The sequence below is a fragment of the Salmo salar genome, chromosome 01 (genome assembly GCF_965601325.2).
Source record: "Salmo salar chromosome 01, fSalSal1, whole genome shotgun sequence".
NCBI lineage: Eukaryota > Metazoa > Chordata > Actinopteri > Salmoniformes > Salmonidae > Salmo > Salmo salar.
Genome location: NC_138291.1, coordinates 143226643 through 143243864, shown reverse-complemented (window position 1 = coordinate 143243864; position 17222 = coordinate 143226643). Strand labels below are relative to the sequence as shown.

The following is a 17222-nucleotide window of genomic DNA, read 5'->3' as shown; positions in this document are numbered from 1 at the left end:
CACAAAAGATGAACGGATAAAAGTATTGGTGATCAGTCAACATGTCGAATCGGCTGGAAATTTACACTACATATTTTTGTCAGAGGCAATAGGACAGCCACCTGCTGCTTAAGTACTCGACTGATGTCTGTTGCGCTGGTGTGTTTCCTCTTATACACCACAGGGAGAACCTTGCTAAGACCAAGCGAAAGAATGAACACCAAACAAATTATACACCATTTTATTTTCATTAATTATGAAGGTAAAGGACGGGCACTGAAGCACGTCTGTCCTTAGCCTACATATTTATCATTTTCTAACTTTAAAACATAAGGCAGAAAAATATAGAATTAAGCAATAAGTCCCAAAGGGGAGTGGTATATGGCCAATATACCACAAATCCCTGAGGTGCCTTATTGCTGTTACCAACATAATTAGAACAGTAAACAAGTCGTTTTGTGGTATATTGTCTCATATTACGGCTTTCAGCATCCAGGGCTCGAACAACACGGTTTGTAATTATAAAGTGACAAGTAGTCCAGGCCCACACAATTGCTGATGTTCTCATAATGCAGTATCTGGTCATAAAAACATGTATTTATTTACAGCTTTCACAATACTGACAGGACTGTCCTTTCATTTGGCATCAATATGGCTTCAGACTTCCTTACCTTTCCTCCAATATCTCCAAGGAATGTTACCACAAGTCAATTCATCAAAGTCATGATTACAGAAATATGAAGTGGAGATAAAAATGTTAACTGAAATGAACACCTGTCTAGACATTGAGGCATCTGAAAACATTATTGAAGTCCATGAAGTGAACACCATCTGGCCTGGATCCCACTCATCGCTACAAAAGCAGAATATTCTAAGATAAACTACAAATGTATGCGGAAACTACCCCCACACTGCATACCTAAACTAACAACAAGACAACATACTGAAAACAAGCACATGAAAAGCAAACCAATAAAGTGCTTAATTAAGCTAATATACCATTTAAAAAAAAACAGCATTAAAACTCAAATACAGTATATAAAGTGTCATGACATGGCCTTCTGTCAGTCAATGAACAGGATGATATGAGTAGAACAGAATGAAAAGCATCCATGAGTAACGACTGTATATCCTGATTCTGAGGCAAGTAGAAAACAGATTCATGAGCTGGTATCTTCAGAGAAGGAACCCTGGCTGGCTTTGATGCCAGTGGGTAGAAGAAGAAAAAAATAATTCACCCCCCTCTCTCATCCCAGACAGCGTTCAAATGGGCTAGCCTACACAGCATGGGCAGTCAGTCCAGCATGTGGTATTGTCAGTTATAAACAAAGTCAAGTTAGTGTTGCCATTCTATAACTCAGTCCAGGGGCTGGGGGTCAGCGATGGGCATGGTATGCAGCACCTCATCCAGTAGCTGCAGGGCCCGGTGGAGATGGATCTCAATCCAGCACGGAGTCTCCTTGATGCTCTGCCGGGGGTAGTCAGGCCCCCAGCCCTTCACAAAGCTCATCCTCAGGATACACAGCCTGCGCAGGTCGTCCACTCCTATACCTGCCGCCGCAGACAAACCTGGAGGGAGGGGGTTAAAAACAATAGTTACATTTTTTTAAATTTAACTAGGCAAGTCAGTTAAGAACAAATTCTTATTTACAATGACAGCCAAACCTGGACGACGCTGGGCCAATTGTGCGCCGCCCTATGGGACTCCCAATCACGGCCGGATGTGATGCAGCCTGGATTCGAACCAGGTACTGCAGTGACGCCTCTTAGACCGCTGCGCCACTCGGGAGCCCAGTTAGAGGGTAGTACTACATATTTGATAGAATGATTCACTACCTATATAGAGTTACACGTCTAAGGCAGTGCACACATTTTGCCATTTCTGTAAGGTTCTGAGCTGCTTGGAGACAAGACAGATGGATATATTGCTTGGCAGACAGGTTAAAGGATGAATAGTGTGAAAAGAGAGACTCACTGATGGCGGGGGCGATGCCTCCTACAGAGCCAGGCCCGGGGATGTTTCCAGCCACTGCTGCTGCCTGTGCTGCGGCTGCCGCCTGTGCTGTGGCTGCCTGCTGCTGCATCTGCCTGTGGCACTGGCGCAGGTCAAACACCTGCACAGCACACAGAGAGAACAGGGAAGGTTAGGGACTACACACAACGGGGCAGACCACACACATTTTCCGACAAGATAGAACTGCCAAAGGGGGCGGAGTTGCAATCTACTGCAGAGATAGCTTGCCGAGTTCTGTCATACTATCCAGGTCTGTGCCCAAACAATTTGAGCTTCTACTTTTAAAAATCTACCTTTGCAGAAACAAGTCTCTCACCGTTGTCACTTGCTATAGACCACCTTCTGCCCCCAGCTGTGCCCTGGACACCATATGTGAATTGATTGCCCCCATCCATCTTCAGAGCTCGTGCTGTTAGGTGACCTAAACTGGGACATGCTAAACACCCCGGCCATCCTACAATCTAAGCTTGATGCCCTCAATCTCACACAAATTATCAATAAACCTACCAGGCACAACCCCAAATACGTAAACTCGGATATCATCCTAACCATCCTGCCCTCCAAATACACCTCTGCTGTCTTCAACCAGGATCTCAGTGATCACTGCCTCATTGCCTGCGTCCGTAATGGGTTTGCGGTCAAACGGCCACCCCTCATCACTGTCAAACACTCCCTAAAACACTTCAGCGAGCAGGCCTTTCTAATCGACCTGGCCCGGGTATCCTGGAAGGATATTGACCTCATTCCGTCAGTAGAGGATGCCTGGTTATTCTTTAAAAGTGATTTCCTCACAATCTTAAATAAGCATGCCCCATTCAAAAAATGTAGAACCAGGAACAAATATAGCCCTTGGTTCACTGCAGACCTGACTGCCCCTGACCAGCACAAAAACATCCTGTGGTGTACTGCATTAGCATCGAATAGCCCCCGCGATATGCAACTTCTCAGGGAAGTTAGGAACCAATATACACAGGCAGTTAGGAAAGCAAAGACTAGCTTTTTCAAACAGAAATTTGCATCCTGTACCACAAACTCCAAAAAGTTCTGGGACACTAAAGTCCATGGAGAATAAAAACACCTGGACCCCTACAAATCAGCCGGGCTAGACAATCTGGACCCTCTCTAAAATTATCCGCCGAAATTGTTGCAACCCCTATTACTAGCCTGTTCAACCTCTCTTTCGTATTGTCTGAGATCCCCAAAGATTGGAAAGCTGCCGCGGTCATCCCCCGGGGGAGACACTCTAGACCCAAACTGCTACAGACCTATACAGCAGTGAGGGAAAAAAGTATTTGATCCCCTGCTGATTTTGTACGTTTGCCCACTGACAGAGAAATGATCAGTCTATAATTTTAATGGTAGGTTTATATGAACAGTGAGAGACAGAATAACAACAACAAAAAAACACATGTAAAAATGTTATAAATTGATTTGCATTTTAATGAGGGAAATAAGTATTTGACCCCTCTGCAAAACATGACTTAGTACTTGGTGGCAAAACCCTTGTTGGCAATCACAGAGGTCAGACGTTTCTTGTAGTTGGCCACCAGGTTTGCACACATCTCAGGAGCGATTTTGTCCCACTCCTCTTTGCAGATCTTCTCAAAGTCATTAAGGTTTCGAGGCTGACGTTTGGCAACTCGAACCTTCAGCTCCCTCCACAGATTTTCTATGGGATTAAGGTCTGGAGACTGGCTAGGCCACTCCAGGACCTTAATGTGCTTCTTCTTGAGCCACTCCTTTGTTGCCTTGGCCGTGTGTTTTGGGTCATTGTCATGCTGGAATACCCATCCACGACCCATTTTCAATGCCCTGGCTGAGGGAAGGAGGTTCTCACACAAGGTTTGACGGTACATGGCCCTGTCCATCGTCCCTTTGATGCGGTGAAGTTGTCCTGTCCCCTTAGCAGAAAAACACCCCCAAAGCATAATGTTTCCACCTCCATGTTTGACGGTGGGGATGGTGTTCTTGGGGTCATAGGCAGCATTCCTCCTCTTCCAAACACGGCGAGTTGAGTTGATGCCAAAGAGCTCCATTTTGGTCTCATCTGACCACAACTTTCACCCAACATCATTCAGATGTTCATTGGCAAACTTCAGACGGGCATGTATATGTGCTTTCTTGAGCAGGGGGACCTTGCGGGCGCTGCAGGATTTCAGTCCTTCACGGCGTAGTGTGTTACCAATTGTTTTCTTGGTGACTATGGTCCCAGCTGCCTTGAGATCATTGACAAGATCCTCCCGTGTAGTTCTGGGCTGATTCCTCACCGTTCTCATGATCATTGCAACTCCACGAGGTGAGATCTTGCATGGAGCCCCAGGCTGAGGGAGATTGACAGATCTTTTGTGTTTCTTCCATGTGCGAATAATCGCACCAACTGTTGTCACCTTCTCACCAAGCTACTTGGCGATGGTCTTGTAGCCCATTCCAGCCTTGTGTAGGTCTACAATCTTGTCCTTGACATCCTTGGAGAGCTCTTTGGTCTTGGCCATGGTGGAGAGTTTGGAATCTGATTGATTGATTGCTTCTGTGGACAGGTGTCTTTTATACAGGTAACAAGCTGAGATTAGGAGCACTCCCTTTCAGAGTGTGCTCCTAATCTCAGCTCGTTACCTGTATAAAAGACACCTGGGAGCCAGAAATCTTTCTGATTGAGAGGGGGTCAAATACTTATTTCCCTCATTAAAATGCAAATCAATTTATAAAATTTTTGACATGCGTTTTTCTAGATTTTTTTGTTGTTATTCTGTCTCTCACTGTTCAAATAAACCTACCATTAAAATTATAGAGTGATAATTTCTTTGTCAGTGGGCAAACGTACAAAATCAGCAGGGGATCAAATACTTTTTTCCCCTCACTGTAGATCTATCCTACCCTGTCTTTCTAAGGTCTTCGAAAGCCAAGTTAACAAACAGATCACCGACCATTTCGAATCCCACCGTACCTTCTCCGCTATGCAATCTGGTTTTCGAGCTGGTCATGGGTGCACCTCAGCCAGCTCAAGGTCCTAAACGATATCATAACCGCCATCGATAAGAGACAATACTGTGCAGCTGTATTCATCGACCTGTCCAAGGCTTTCGACTCTGTCAATCACCACATTCTTATCGGCAGACTCAACAGCCTTGGTTTCTCAAATGACTGCCTCGACTGGTTCACCAACTACTTCTCTGCTAGAGTTCAGTGTGTCAAACCGGAGGGCCTGTTGTCCGGACCTCTGGCAGTCTCTATGGGGGTGCCACAGGGTTCAATCCTCGGGCCGACTCTTTTCTCTGTATACGTCAATGATGTCGCTCTTGCTGCTGGTGATTCTCTGATCCACCTCTACGCAGACGACACCATTCTGTATACTTCTGGCCCTTCTTTGGACACTGTGTTAACTAACCTCCAGACGAGCTTCAATGCCATACATCTCTCCTTCCGTGGCCTCCAACTGCTCTTAAATGCAAGTAACACTAAATGCATGCTCTTTAATCGATCGCTGCCCACACCTGCCCGCCCGTCCAGCATCACTACTCTGGACGGTTCTGACTTGTGGACAACTACAAATACCTAGGTGTCTGGTTAGACTGTAAACTTTCCCTCCAGACTCACATTAAGCATCTCCAATCCAAAACTAAATCTAGAATCGGCTTCCTATTTCGCAACAAAGCAAATCCTTCACTCATGCTGCCAAACATACCCTCGTAAAACTTACTATCCTACCAATCCTAGACTTCGGCGATGTCATTTATAAAATAGCCTCCAACACTACTCAGCAAACTGGATGTAGTCTATCACAGTGCCATCCGTTTTGTCACCAAAGCCCCATATGCTACCCACCACTGCGACCCGTTTGCTCTCGTTGGCTGGCCTCGCTTCATATTCGTCACCAAACCCACTGGCTCCAGGTCATCTATAAGTCTTTGCTAGGTAAATCCCCGCCTTATCTCAGCTCACTGGTCACCATAGCAGCACCCACCCGTAGCACGCGCTCCAGCAGGTATATTTCACTAGTCACCCCCAAAGCCAATTCCTCCTTCGGCCGCCTTTCCTTCCAGTTCTCTGCTGCCAATGACTGGAACGAACTGCAAAAATCACTGAAGCTGGAGACTCATATCTCCCTCACTAGCTTTAAGCACCAGCTGTCAGAGCAGCTCACAGATCACGACACCTGTACATAGCTCATCTGTAAATAGCCCATCCAACTACCTCATCCCCATACTGTTATTTATTTTGCTTCTTTGCACCCCAGTATCTCTACTTGCACACTCATCTTCTGTACATCTACCATTCCAGTGTTTAATTGCTATATTGTAACTATTTCGCCAATATGGCCTATTTATTGCCTTACCTCCCTTATCCTACCTCATTTGCACACACTGTATACAGACTTTTTCTATTGTATTATTGACTGTATGTTTGTTAATTCCATGTGTAACTCTGTTTTGTTGATTGTGTCGCACTGCTTTGCTTTATCTTGGCCAGGTCGCAGTTGTAAATGAGAACTTGTTCTCAACTGGCCTACCTGGTTAAATAAAGGTGAAATAAAATAAAAAAGAGGGGATAGGGATTCAACTACAGATGGGCAACTGAAATAATTTCACTATTCAAATAATATATTATGAAATGTAATATCCGGATAGTCGAAATACATGGGTTTTTTTGTACTTATTGTCTTTAACCTGAGCGGTGGCGCTCTGCTGTTGCAGCAGGGGGAGGGGCCGGTGTGTTTGGGACGCAGGAATGCAGGACAAGCAGAGAGAGATGTAGAATGTATCAAAGCCGACTCATGCTAGTTAGAAAACTTCTAGCTACCATAGATTATTTATCATCCCATCTGATAGTACTGGTCTTGACTGCAGGTCTTGACTGCATCGATTACAGCAGTTTCCCAACTCCAGTACCCCCACAACAGCACACGTTTGTTGCAGCCCCGGACAAACATACCTGATTTAATTAATCAAATGGCTTGATGATTAGTTGACAAGTTGAATCAGGTGTGCTTGTCCACAGCTACAATAAAAATGCATACTGTAGGGGAAAGTTTTCCATTTTAATTTACCGGACATTAGAGAAGTCTGCCGGACCCTTATGCATTGGGTGCGTAATCTTTAGGGTGTCCACCCGCGGTGCTCAGAATGACAGAAATCCCATGTAGATTATGGTAATTCTTATTAACAGAACATGCAAGTCGAGGATGCAACAATGTGCAGTCCTTACCGAATTCTGATGTGCAGAATTCAGTAAGAAGTTGGTTTTTAGATATGACCCATTTTATTGGTCAGCTTGTCGAGGTAGAACTAGCCTATTCCAAACAGACTCCGGGACAGTTGTGGGAAGATAGAAGCCAAATTCATACAACCAGTAGGACTAGGTTACATTTTTTTTTTCAAGTTAAAAAGCAAATGAGTCAGATGCAACAGATCAGAAAGTTTAGCTTAAAATGTTGCTAAACTATTCTTCACATTATTAAGCACAGCAATGTGCACAAGGCATTAGACTATGCGCAAATGTTTGATCCATAATGCAATTAGCGGGAAAACACAGTTGTCAAAAGGGCACCGCACATGCAAACAGTTTCATGTGACAGAGATGAAAATATCCATAGCTGCGGGAAGTAGAGGTGCGGCACCCCCTGAAAAATCAGTTTTTAATACAAGAATAATGCCTTTGAATGAATAAAGTCCCGCTTCGATTGGCCGACAAAAATACAAATATATTTGGAAGCTACTGAGCGTGCATGTCATAAGAACTACATTCAAACATTTGTTGTTTATTACATCTAATGTCATGGTATATCCCGGTATGTAATAATGTCACGTGGATAATCAAATTTAGCTTTTTAACTTTTAAAACTGGCCTTATTTGTATCTTCTCAAAAATGAATACTAAAGTCAGTTCAAATTTTTGAATAACTGTGCTCATCCAAAGGTTCAACGGTCTAAAACGTAAGGATTTTAACCAGTTTTGAGAACAATCAACCTTACCAAGCTGTCAAATAACCACTGAGACACAATGCATGAAAATAATACAGATCAAAAACATGTCCTTGTTTACTTAGGGATGCCATTCCTCAGCAGTGAGTCTGTGGGCTGTGATATCAAATGTATATGTCATATGCACAGAATACGCATAGTGTGTACACAGTAGAGTGACATGTTCACTTGCAGGTACCCCTCTCAACTACACGACAAAAATAAGAATAGAAGTAATTCAAATAATAAAAATAGTACAAAATAAAAGCTCAATGGAATACAATAAAAATATAATATCTCACCTTGATGTAGGCGCTGGGGTAGATCTTGTGCACTGCATCTCCTGGGGCACGTCCTGCCTCCCTGTCCAAGTAATAACTCTGCACAAACACTGCATGATCGCTAAGGCAACGCACCCACACGTCCCCTTCCCCTTTACACTCCAGCTGCACCCCTTTACCAATGTGAAGTCTATAGAGCCAGGAAGAAAGGAGGGAAGAGAAGCAAACAGAGAGACAGTATATGACAAGATATATCTTTTTTTTTTTTATCTGCCTAAAAAAATACTTTATATTGCTATGGTACACTAATAGTCTTCCAAAAATATGAATGATATAAAAAACTGAAGGGAGTGGCAGGCACTCTGCTTAGCCACTTCATTTCGCAAAGACATTAAATCCTTCCTTTTTCTATGGTAGAGTACCTGGCTCTCTCGATTGCCTCTGTCCTGTGGACGTTGCTGAGCTGACCCAGGCAGAAGCGGTCCCCTCCTGAGGGATCCACGTACCCATCCACAGTCACCGTGGGGCAGCTGGCTGGAACCTTGAACGTCTCCCCAACCTGAACATCCATTTCAAAGTAGGCAATGGAACACCAGTAGTCAGGGGCTGGAATAGAACGAAAGAATCACCATCAATTGGTCTCGGTCTCTATACCCTCTACAGTGCCTTCAGAAAGTATAAATACGCCTTGATTATGTCCATATTGTGTCGTGTTACAAAGTAAGATTAAAATGGATTTAATTGTCTTTTTTTGTCAACAATTTACATAAAATACTCTAATGTCAAAGTAGAATTTTATTTTTTATGTATGGAAAATAAAAACACTTAATCTTCATTAGATAAGTATTCAACCCCCTGAGTCAATACATGTTAGAGTCACCTTTGGCAGCTGTAGGTCTTTCTGGGTAACTCTCGAAGAGCTTTGCACACCTGGATTGTACAATATTTGCCCATTATTCTTCAAAATAATTCTTCAAGCTCTATCAAGTTGGTTGTTGATTATTACTAGACAGCCATTTTCAAGTCTTGCCATAGATTTCCAAGCCGATTCAAGTCAAATTTGTAACTAGGCTACATTCAATGTCTTCTTTGTAAGCAACAACTGCAGTGTATAGTCCTTGCCAATGAGAAGCATACCCATAACATAATGCAGCCACCACCATGCTTGAAAATATGAAGAGTGGTACTAAGTGATGTGTTGTGTTGGATTTGCCCCAAATATAACGCCTCGTATTCAGGACAAATAATTACATTTCTTTGCCACATTTTTTGCAGTATTACTTTAGTGCCTTGTCGCAAACAGGATGCATCTTTTCGAATATTTTTATTCTGTATAGGCTTCCTTCTTTTCACTCTGTCATTTGTTAGCATTGCGAAATAACTACAATGTTGTTGATCCATCCTCAGTTTTCGCCTACCACAACCATGAAACTCAAACTGTTTTAAAATCACCACTGGCCTCATGCTTAAAACCTTTAACGGTTTCCTTCCTCTCCAGCAACTGAGTTAGGAAGGGCGCTTGTATCTTTGTAGAAACTAGGTTCATTGACACCATCCAAAATGTAATTAATAACTGCACCATGCTCAAAGGGATATTCAATGTCTGCTTCTTTTTTACCCATCTACCAATAGGTGCCCTTCTTTGCAAACCATTGGAAAACCTCCCTGGTCTTTGTGGTTGTGCTTGAAATTCACTGCTCGACTGAGGGACCTTACAAATAATTGTATGTGTGGGGTTCAGAGATTAGGTAGCCATTAAAAAAATCATGTTAAACACTATTGCACACAGAGAGAGTGCAACTTATTATGTGACTTGTTATGCACATTTGTACTCCTGAACTTTAAGCTTGCCATAACAGAGGGGTTGAATACTTATCGACTCAAGACATTTCAGCTTTTCATTTGTTTTAAAAAAGATGTAAAAACATAATTCCACTATGACATTATGGGGTGTTGTGTGTAGGCCAGTGACAAACATCTAAATGTAATCAATTTTAAATGTAGGCTGTAACACCGCAAAATGTGGAATACGTCAAGGGGTGTGAATACTTTCTGAAGGCCCTGTATTTCACACCTCATGCCGGATCAGATGGGGACACATACTCTCTGATTAACGTTGCACACAGACTCACCAGGGTGATTGGAGATGGTGGGCTGGAATGCAATCTCATTGTGCGAGAGCCCTGGAAGAGAATGGCAGGTAAATAAGACAACAATCCAGAGAATGGTGCTGTTTGTACTGCTCGTGCTAAATGAACAAAAAATGTATGTTGAATGGCATAAGTACAAATTCACATAATTTCTGGAAAATTGCTCTTTCATTTCACAAGACCATAATCTTTGTTACATGAATTCAATGTTAGCTTGTTGCTTTGTGGGAGATAACATATGTTAGGCTCAGATGTTGGCGGCAGCACCACTAGCTGTATACCCAGAGAGGGGGCCAACAGAGCCACTCACAGTAGTGTGGGGTGTTGGGCATGGGTTGGTGGTGCTGCAGGTGCCCATTCTGGTGGTGAGGCACTGGGGGGGAGAAGTTCCCGTTTCTCAGCCAGCCTGAGGTGGCACCTGAAAGCAGAACAATCACCTGTTGCGTCAGACCATCAATATAGCAAGAAAAGACCTAGCTTTGAACTAAACACAACTCGCAATCACACTCGACACATACATAGGTTACAGTCACAGGGGTGAGAGGAATTCTATAACTGACCGAGGAGGAATGAACCCACCGGAGATGCAATGTGGTAATGCTGAAAAGCTTTTTTGAGAGAAGAAAAATGTTGAGAACGTCCAGGTTCTGAGAAGTTAATAGGGTTACTGTGAAAAGCAGCAGGGAGGAAATATGAGGGCTGTTATGGTATATGGAGGGCGGGTAAATGTGAGCGCTACCTGTAATGGTTGCTTGTAAGTGCAGGTCATTTCTGTAATTGCTAATAGCATAGGCAGTGAGAGTTATATTTAGGCTGATGAATGCAGGTGCCCACTCCCTTTAAAGGTCAACTTGCCCTTAGAATCAACTTCTCTGGTTTTAAATGGCCTATGTGGCATCAATATAAGTCAAAAACACACATCTGTGTCAAAATTGACTACAAAGTGGAAATATGCTCATTTTGGTCCTAAATTCAGTCTCGTACAAAGTCAGTCTTGTACTGAGTTTTGTAAGTCAGTTCGTCACGACTTACTGGAGGGTTGGGGGTATGAATTATGATCATGCCCACTTGCTCAGTGCACACTAACACAAGAGAAGCAGCTGTGCTGACTGTGCTCAGCTGTGTGCTCTATATGATCATATAGCCAGAACCTCCAGACAGTGAGATGGACCTGGGCTGTGTTCACTACTTGTTTACGTTCTGGCACATTCAATTGAATGGAAACGGTGCGGTACTGAACGACCAGTTGAAAAACTAGGAGGGGTTGGGTTGTGGAACGCTGTCAGCGTGGCCACTGCCCTTTAAATACATCACTTATTGCCTCAAGCCACGCCCACCAAACGGGAGCAAACGTACCTCAAAGTCTGCAGTAGAACGTACAAGAACGGTTTGGGGAAACGTGTCGTTCAGTACATACCGTTACGCAACATAGTAAATGTTCAAGCAAACTGAACGCACCTCTGGGCCCGGTTTCCCAAAAACATCATATGGCTAAGTTCATCATTAGAACCTTAGTAGGGGCATCATTACATCTCTGTGGTGTTTCCCAAAACCAGCGTAACTAAAGCTGCACTTGTTATTTATTGACTGCCTCAGACCACTCGTAGATTAGATAAAGATCTCCGCTAAACATAAAATCAAGAGGTTTGTCTGACTGAAGGCTGATAACTTCTGAACAGGGTTGACTACAAAGTCGCCAAAGTCTTTACAATGGTTACAAAAAAGTGAAGGATGACAAGATGCTTCAAATGAAAACCAAGATGACTGCATTAAAATATATTTAGGCTACGTGGGCCTATATATATATATATATATATATATATATTTCAGTCAATTTCATGTTCAATCAATTGAGTACTATTGTGCCAATAGGTTACTGTCAATTTTTTTGCCTCAATATATTTGCTGGGTAGCCTTGCATAATAAGCCGCCTTGATATTTATAGCTATAGGTGATAGCGCTCTAGAAACTGATCTGTCATCATTATTGTGAAGTAATAATGTTAAAAGGTAAGGTTTGAATGAATAAAGCTGATCTGAGAGCAGTGATGGTTTTATTTTCTATCCTATAAGTATCTAACAACGCACTTAAAGAACGTTCTCTGCATGGTGTTTTGGGATATGCACGTTACATCTTCGGCCGTTGTAGGAACAATGCATCGTTAAAACAAGTGATGCCCCATATACACAATGTGACGTATTTAATTTAAGCAATAAGACACGAGGGGGTGTGCTATATGGCCAATATATTTTTCCATCAACTGTTGTGTCGTCAGCGAACTTAATGATGCCGTTGGAGTCGTGCTTGGCCACGCCGTCGTGGGTGAACAGGGAGTACAGGAGGGGCCCCGGTGTTGAGGATCAGCTTGGCAGGCATTGCCGCCTACCCTTACCACCTGGGGGCGGCCCGTCAGGAAGTCCATGATCGAGTTTCAGAGGGAGGTGTTTAGTCCCAGGATCATTAGCTTAGTGACGAGCTTTGTGGGCACTATGGTGTTGAATGCTGAGCTGTAGTCAATGAACAGCATTCTCACATTGGTGTTCCTTTTGTCCAATTGGGAAAGGGCAATGTGGAGTGCGATGGAGATTGCGTCATCTGTGGATCTGTTGGGGCAGTATGCAAATTGGAGTGGGTCTAGGGTATCCGGGATGATGGTGTTGATGTGAGCCATGACCAGCCTTTCAAAGCACTTCATGGCTACCAACGTGAGTGCTACAGGGCAGTAGTTATTTAGGCAGGTTACCTTCGCTTTCTTGGGAACAGGGACTATGGTGGTCTGCTTGAAACATGTAGGTATTACAAACTCGGTCAGGAAGAGGTTGAAAATGTCAGTGAAGTCACTTGCCAGTTGGTCCACACATGCTCTGTGTACATGTCCTGGTAATCCATCTGGCCCCACGGCCTTGTGAATGTTGACCTGTATAAAGGTCTTGCTCACATCGACTACGGAGTGCATTATCACACAGTCGTCCGGAACAGCTGGTGCTCTCATGCATGCTTACCTCGAAGCGAGCATAAAAGGCATTTAGCTAATCTGGTAGGCTTGCTTCGCTGGGCAGCTCGCGACTGGGTTTCCCTTTGTGATCTGTAATACTTTGCAAGCCTTGCCACATCCGACGAGGGTGAGGGAGAGCTTTGTATGCATCTCTGTGTGTGAAGTAAAGGTGTTCTAGAGTTTATTTTCCTCTGGTTGCACATTTGACATGCTGGTAGAAATTAGGTAAAACAGATTTAAGTTTGCCCGCATTAAAGTCCCCGGCGCATTTTCTTGTTTACTAATGGCCTTATACAGCTCGTTGAGTGCGGTCTTAGTGCCAGTATCGGTTTGTGGTGGTAAATAGACAGCTATGAATAATATAGATGAAAACTCTTGGTAGATAAGTGTGGTCTACAGCTTATCATGAGGTACAATTCCTCAGGCGGGCAATACCTCGAAGACTTCTTTAATATTAGACATCACGCACCAGCTGTTATTGACAAATAGACCCCCCTACCCCTTGTCTTACCAAACGTGCCTGCTCTGTCCTGCCGATGCACGGAAAACCCAGCCAGCTCTATATTAGCCATGTCGTCATTCAGCCACGACTTGGTGAAACATAAGATATTACAATTTTTCATGTCCCGTTGGTAGGATAGTCTCAATCGTAGATCATCCAGTTTATTTTCCAGTGATTGCACGTTGGCCAATAGAACGGATGGTAAAGGCAGTTTACCCACTCGCCAATGAATTCTCACAAGGCACCCGACCTCCGCCCCTCTTTTCTTCACACGAATGACGGGAATTTGGGCCTGGTCTCGGGGAAGCAGTATATCCTTCCTGTCGGATTCATTAAAGAAAAGTATTGTATCTGGTATTGTATTAAATTTGGAGGGCTGAGTGTGGGTGCTTACTGTGATGGTATGTGGCGCTCTGTGCCAGGGGATAGCCATTCTGCTGTGAGCTCTGTCCCTGTGCTGGGCCTGGCCCTGAGGATAGCTTCCGCAGACCTTCACTGCTATGGCTCCCTGACAGAAGGCTACTGGACTGGGCTATAGGGACAGAAACATGACAGGCCAGGGTGGGTATGGAAAACATATAAGCACACACAGCCAAACACACATACATACATACATACATACATACATACATACATACATACACCACGATACAGACACACACACAAACAAAAGTGATCAGGAATGACACATCTGAAAAACTTCTCAGCGTGACCTTGACTTGGGGTATGAGGGATCCACTATGTCATGTATTTATGTCAGAAGCTTATTCACCACAAAATGAAACTTTACATTTAAAGGGAGTAATGAACTACAAGACAGGGGACGGTTAAACACAACACATTGTCTCACTTGAAGCTCCAGCAGCGAGGCTGGAGAAGGCAGAGGTGGAGGCTGAGCTGCTGCCCTCAGGGGGAGGGAGCAGGGCCGGGCTGCTGAACGACTCCTGGGGACCCCCTGGTCTGGAGGGTTGGTGCTGGATGGTCTGATGGTGGCCGTCCGCACCGGAGTGAGATGGCTGGTTCTCAAATTCATACTCATCTTTGACCATGAGTGTGCCTGGTAGGGCAGGTAGGGTGAGAGGGTCGAGGTTTTGGGGAACTTCACTTTAATCCTCCATTGTGAACTGCAAATTACTAGTACAGAGCGAGAGCCTCCCTTACCTGAGCTTGAAAGAGTCAGTCCTGAAAGGTCTGTGAAGAGAAGTAGAAGGACACAAATGAGATCCAACTTAGAATTCAAAGGAAAAGTCAGAGGTGATAAACAACAGTATTCAAGAGAGGAGAAAATAAATCCCACTCACCAATCCCTGGTGATACCACCCTCTCGTAGTGGTACGGGTTAACACACACGTTGTCAGCTTTGAGGTCAAAAGCAAACTGGCAGTATTTCACATGCTTCAGTTCATTTTTGTGCAGGTCAGGCCACCGCCACAGTCTTGCATAGATCACATGGGGGAAGCCTTTACGCCCCGCAACCTGAGAGCAGAGATGAGAAGACAAGAGTTATGAACACAGTACAGCAGTCCTGTAATGCAAGTGTAATATCTCCTCCCTATCACCAAGGTGGAATTCATTAGGCACCAAAGGGACTGAAACAGGGAGGGACGATATGAACTTGTCCAATAAGAAATGCTCTTTTTCATTTTAAGTTTCAAAATGTTTTACTACGGGATGCCCTAATGAATGACCAAGCTACCCCATTACCTGCAGGCGTCCATCCAGGGTGCGCTGTATGGTGACACACTTGCTGGGGTGAGCTCCGTTGGTGGTGATGGCTGTGATTAAAGAATCTAGCTCATCTTTCTTCTCCTTCAGTTTCTTAACAAGGCTCTCAATGGCTCGCTTGGCGAAGGTCTCGCTCTCTCCACCCTGTCTGTGGCACATCAGGCTGTGCACGATGCTCAGACAAGCGTCATTGCTTGTGGGGGTGTTTGTGATCGACATTTTGCTCACCGTTCCACAGTCTCTATTACTTGGGAGTTCAATCTTAAGGAGGCTTCCAGTTCAGTCCTCACTCCAGATCAATGAGTCAAAAACACATTTTCTGAAACCTTTTGCCAGGGTTAGAATGGAATGTGTCCCCTTCACTCTACTGGTGGGGTGTACAGGACAGACTGCAGTGAGGGAGAAAGAAAATAACAACATTAGAGCACTACCGTACTATCAATTCACTGGCAGCAAATTAATAATGCCATCATGTTTAGTTAGCTAGCAAGCAAACGTTAGCATCACAAACTTAGCTAGCTACTTTCCTACACAGTCTTAGCTAGTTAGTTACACAAATATGACTTACAAAAGCTAACTAGTTTGCATACCCAGCTAACTAGCTATGGTTAACATTTACATATGTAACAGCTAGCTACAGTAGTAGGCTCGCTTAAAATCAAAAAATGACGTGCCCGTGTGGTTAAGTTGTAGCTAATTGTCAGTGTAGCTAAATTACAATTTTTTTTAAATGCTAATACTTTCTCGTAGCAAACCTAAAATGTTATTATCGTTGAACTAGTTAGCTTGCTAGCCGACAACAAAACCAGTGTTCTTTGAATCGAAGTTCGAGCCAATAACGTTACTTGACAATCTTCTAATTATGACATATGACTCTTTGATGTTTCTCAATTGTGCCAGTGGCGAAACAAGACAAACATGGTCGCAATATACTGACTGGTAAACAATGCTAAAGTGCTAGCTACGAAAATAAACAATTCCCTCTCTCCCTGCAACGCCCTCGCGACTCCAGTGCAAATGTGCATTGCTCCAGTGCTACTCATGTCAGCAGGGGGAGCATGTTCTGTGAGTCAGCTTTGCTCGAGTTCAGAAAACCAGGCTGGGCGGCAAAAAAATTGGCCCTAGGGCTGATAAGGTCCGTTTTGATTTCTTGTCGGTGTGTTCATTCTGTTTTCCATTCATGACAAACACATGTCATTTATAAAATATCAATGTAATTTTCACTTGCAGCTGTCCTTCAAACTCATGTAGAAGTATTCATAAATCCCATCAATGAGGTCTGAAAAACCAAGATGTGCCTTCATGAGTCAATCTCTGCTCCTGGTTTATAACCTACAACTGTAATTAGTTTCCAAGTAAATGTACCATGTACCTATGTGCATATCCAACATTCTGGAAATTTCATCTGGCATTTCATTCAACAACACCATATGCCAACCATGTCTTCGTGCTGCAAAACAAATAACGTTTATTTTTCCTCAAGAGAATTCATTTCCACAGGATGCAATAAGTCTACTGAACTTTCACATGCACATCAAATTTACTAAATAAATAACCATCACCTTTCAAGTCATGAATAAATACTCTGAAATAATATCTGTAACAGCTCAATAGCTATT

At 43.6% G+C, this 17222-nt stretch overlaps 1 protein-coding gene across 6 annotated transcripts; it reads right to left on the bottom strand.

Annotated features, from left to right (window-relative positions):
- Positions 1 to 204: 204 nt before the first annotated feature.
- smad4a (SMAD family member 4a) lies at positions 205 to 16642 on the bottom strand. 6 transcript variants are annotated; one of them, XM_045689777.2, is made up of 12 exons: positions 16278 to 16642; positions 15583 to 15992; positions 15180 to 15354; positions 15040 to 15069; positions 14729 to 14935; positions 14273 to 14410; positions 10692 to 10799; positions 10364 to 10414; positions 8654 to 8837; positions 8253 to 8421; positions 1955 to 2093; positions 205 to 1548 (listed from the first exon to the last, which is right to left on the bottom strand). In XM_045689777.2, the coding sequence occupies exons 2-12, from the start codon at positions 15820 to 15822 to the stop codon at positions 1337 to 1339; spliced, it is 1653 nt and encodes a 550-aa protein (XP_045545733.1). In that variant the 5' UTR covers positions 15823 to 15992; positions 16278 to 16642; the 3' UTR covers positions 205 to 1336. The 6 variants fall into 6 exon arrangements, with proteins under 6 accessions (XP_045545733.1, XP_013985386.1, XP_013985389.1 ...); XM_014129911.3 differs by having other exon boundaries at positions 16359 to 16641; XM_014129914.3 differs by having other exon boundaries at positions 16449 to 16641.
- Positions 16643 to 17222: the final 580 nt, after the last annotated feature.

Excerpts from the sequence above, each read along its gene's own strand:
- smad4a (XM_014129908.3), bottom strand. The coding sequence starts at position 15,822 with ATGTCGATCACAAACACCCCCACAAGCAATGACGCTTGTCTGAGCATC. Across the intron at positions 15,070-15,179 it reads GGTGGTATCACCAGGGATTG|ACCTTTCAGGACTGACTCTT; the intron begins GTGAGTGGGATT and ends TTCTCTTCACAG. Across the intron at positions 14,411-14,728 it reads CCTCGCTGCTGGAGCTTCAA|CCCAGTCCAGTAGCCTTCTG; the intron begins GTGAGACAATGT and ends CTGTCCCTATAG.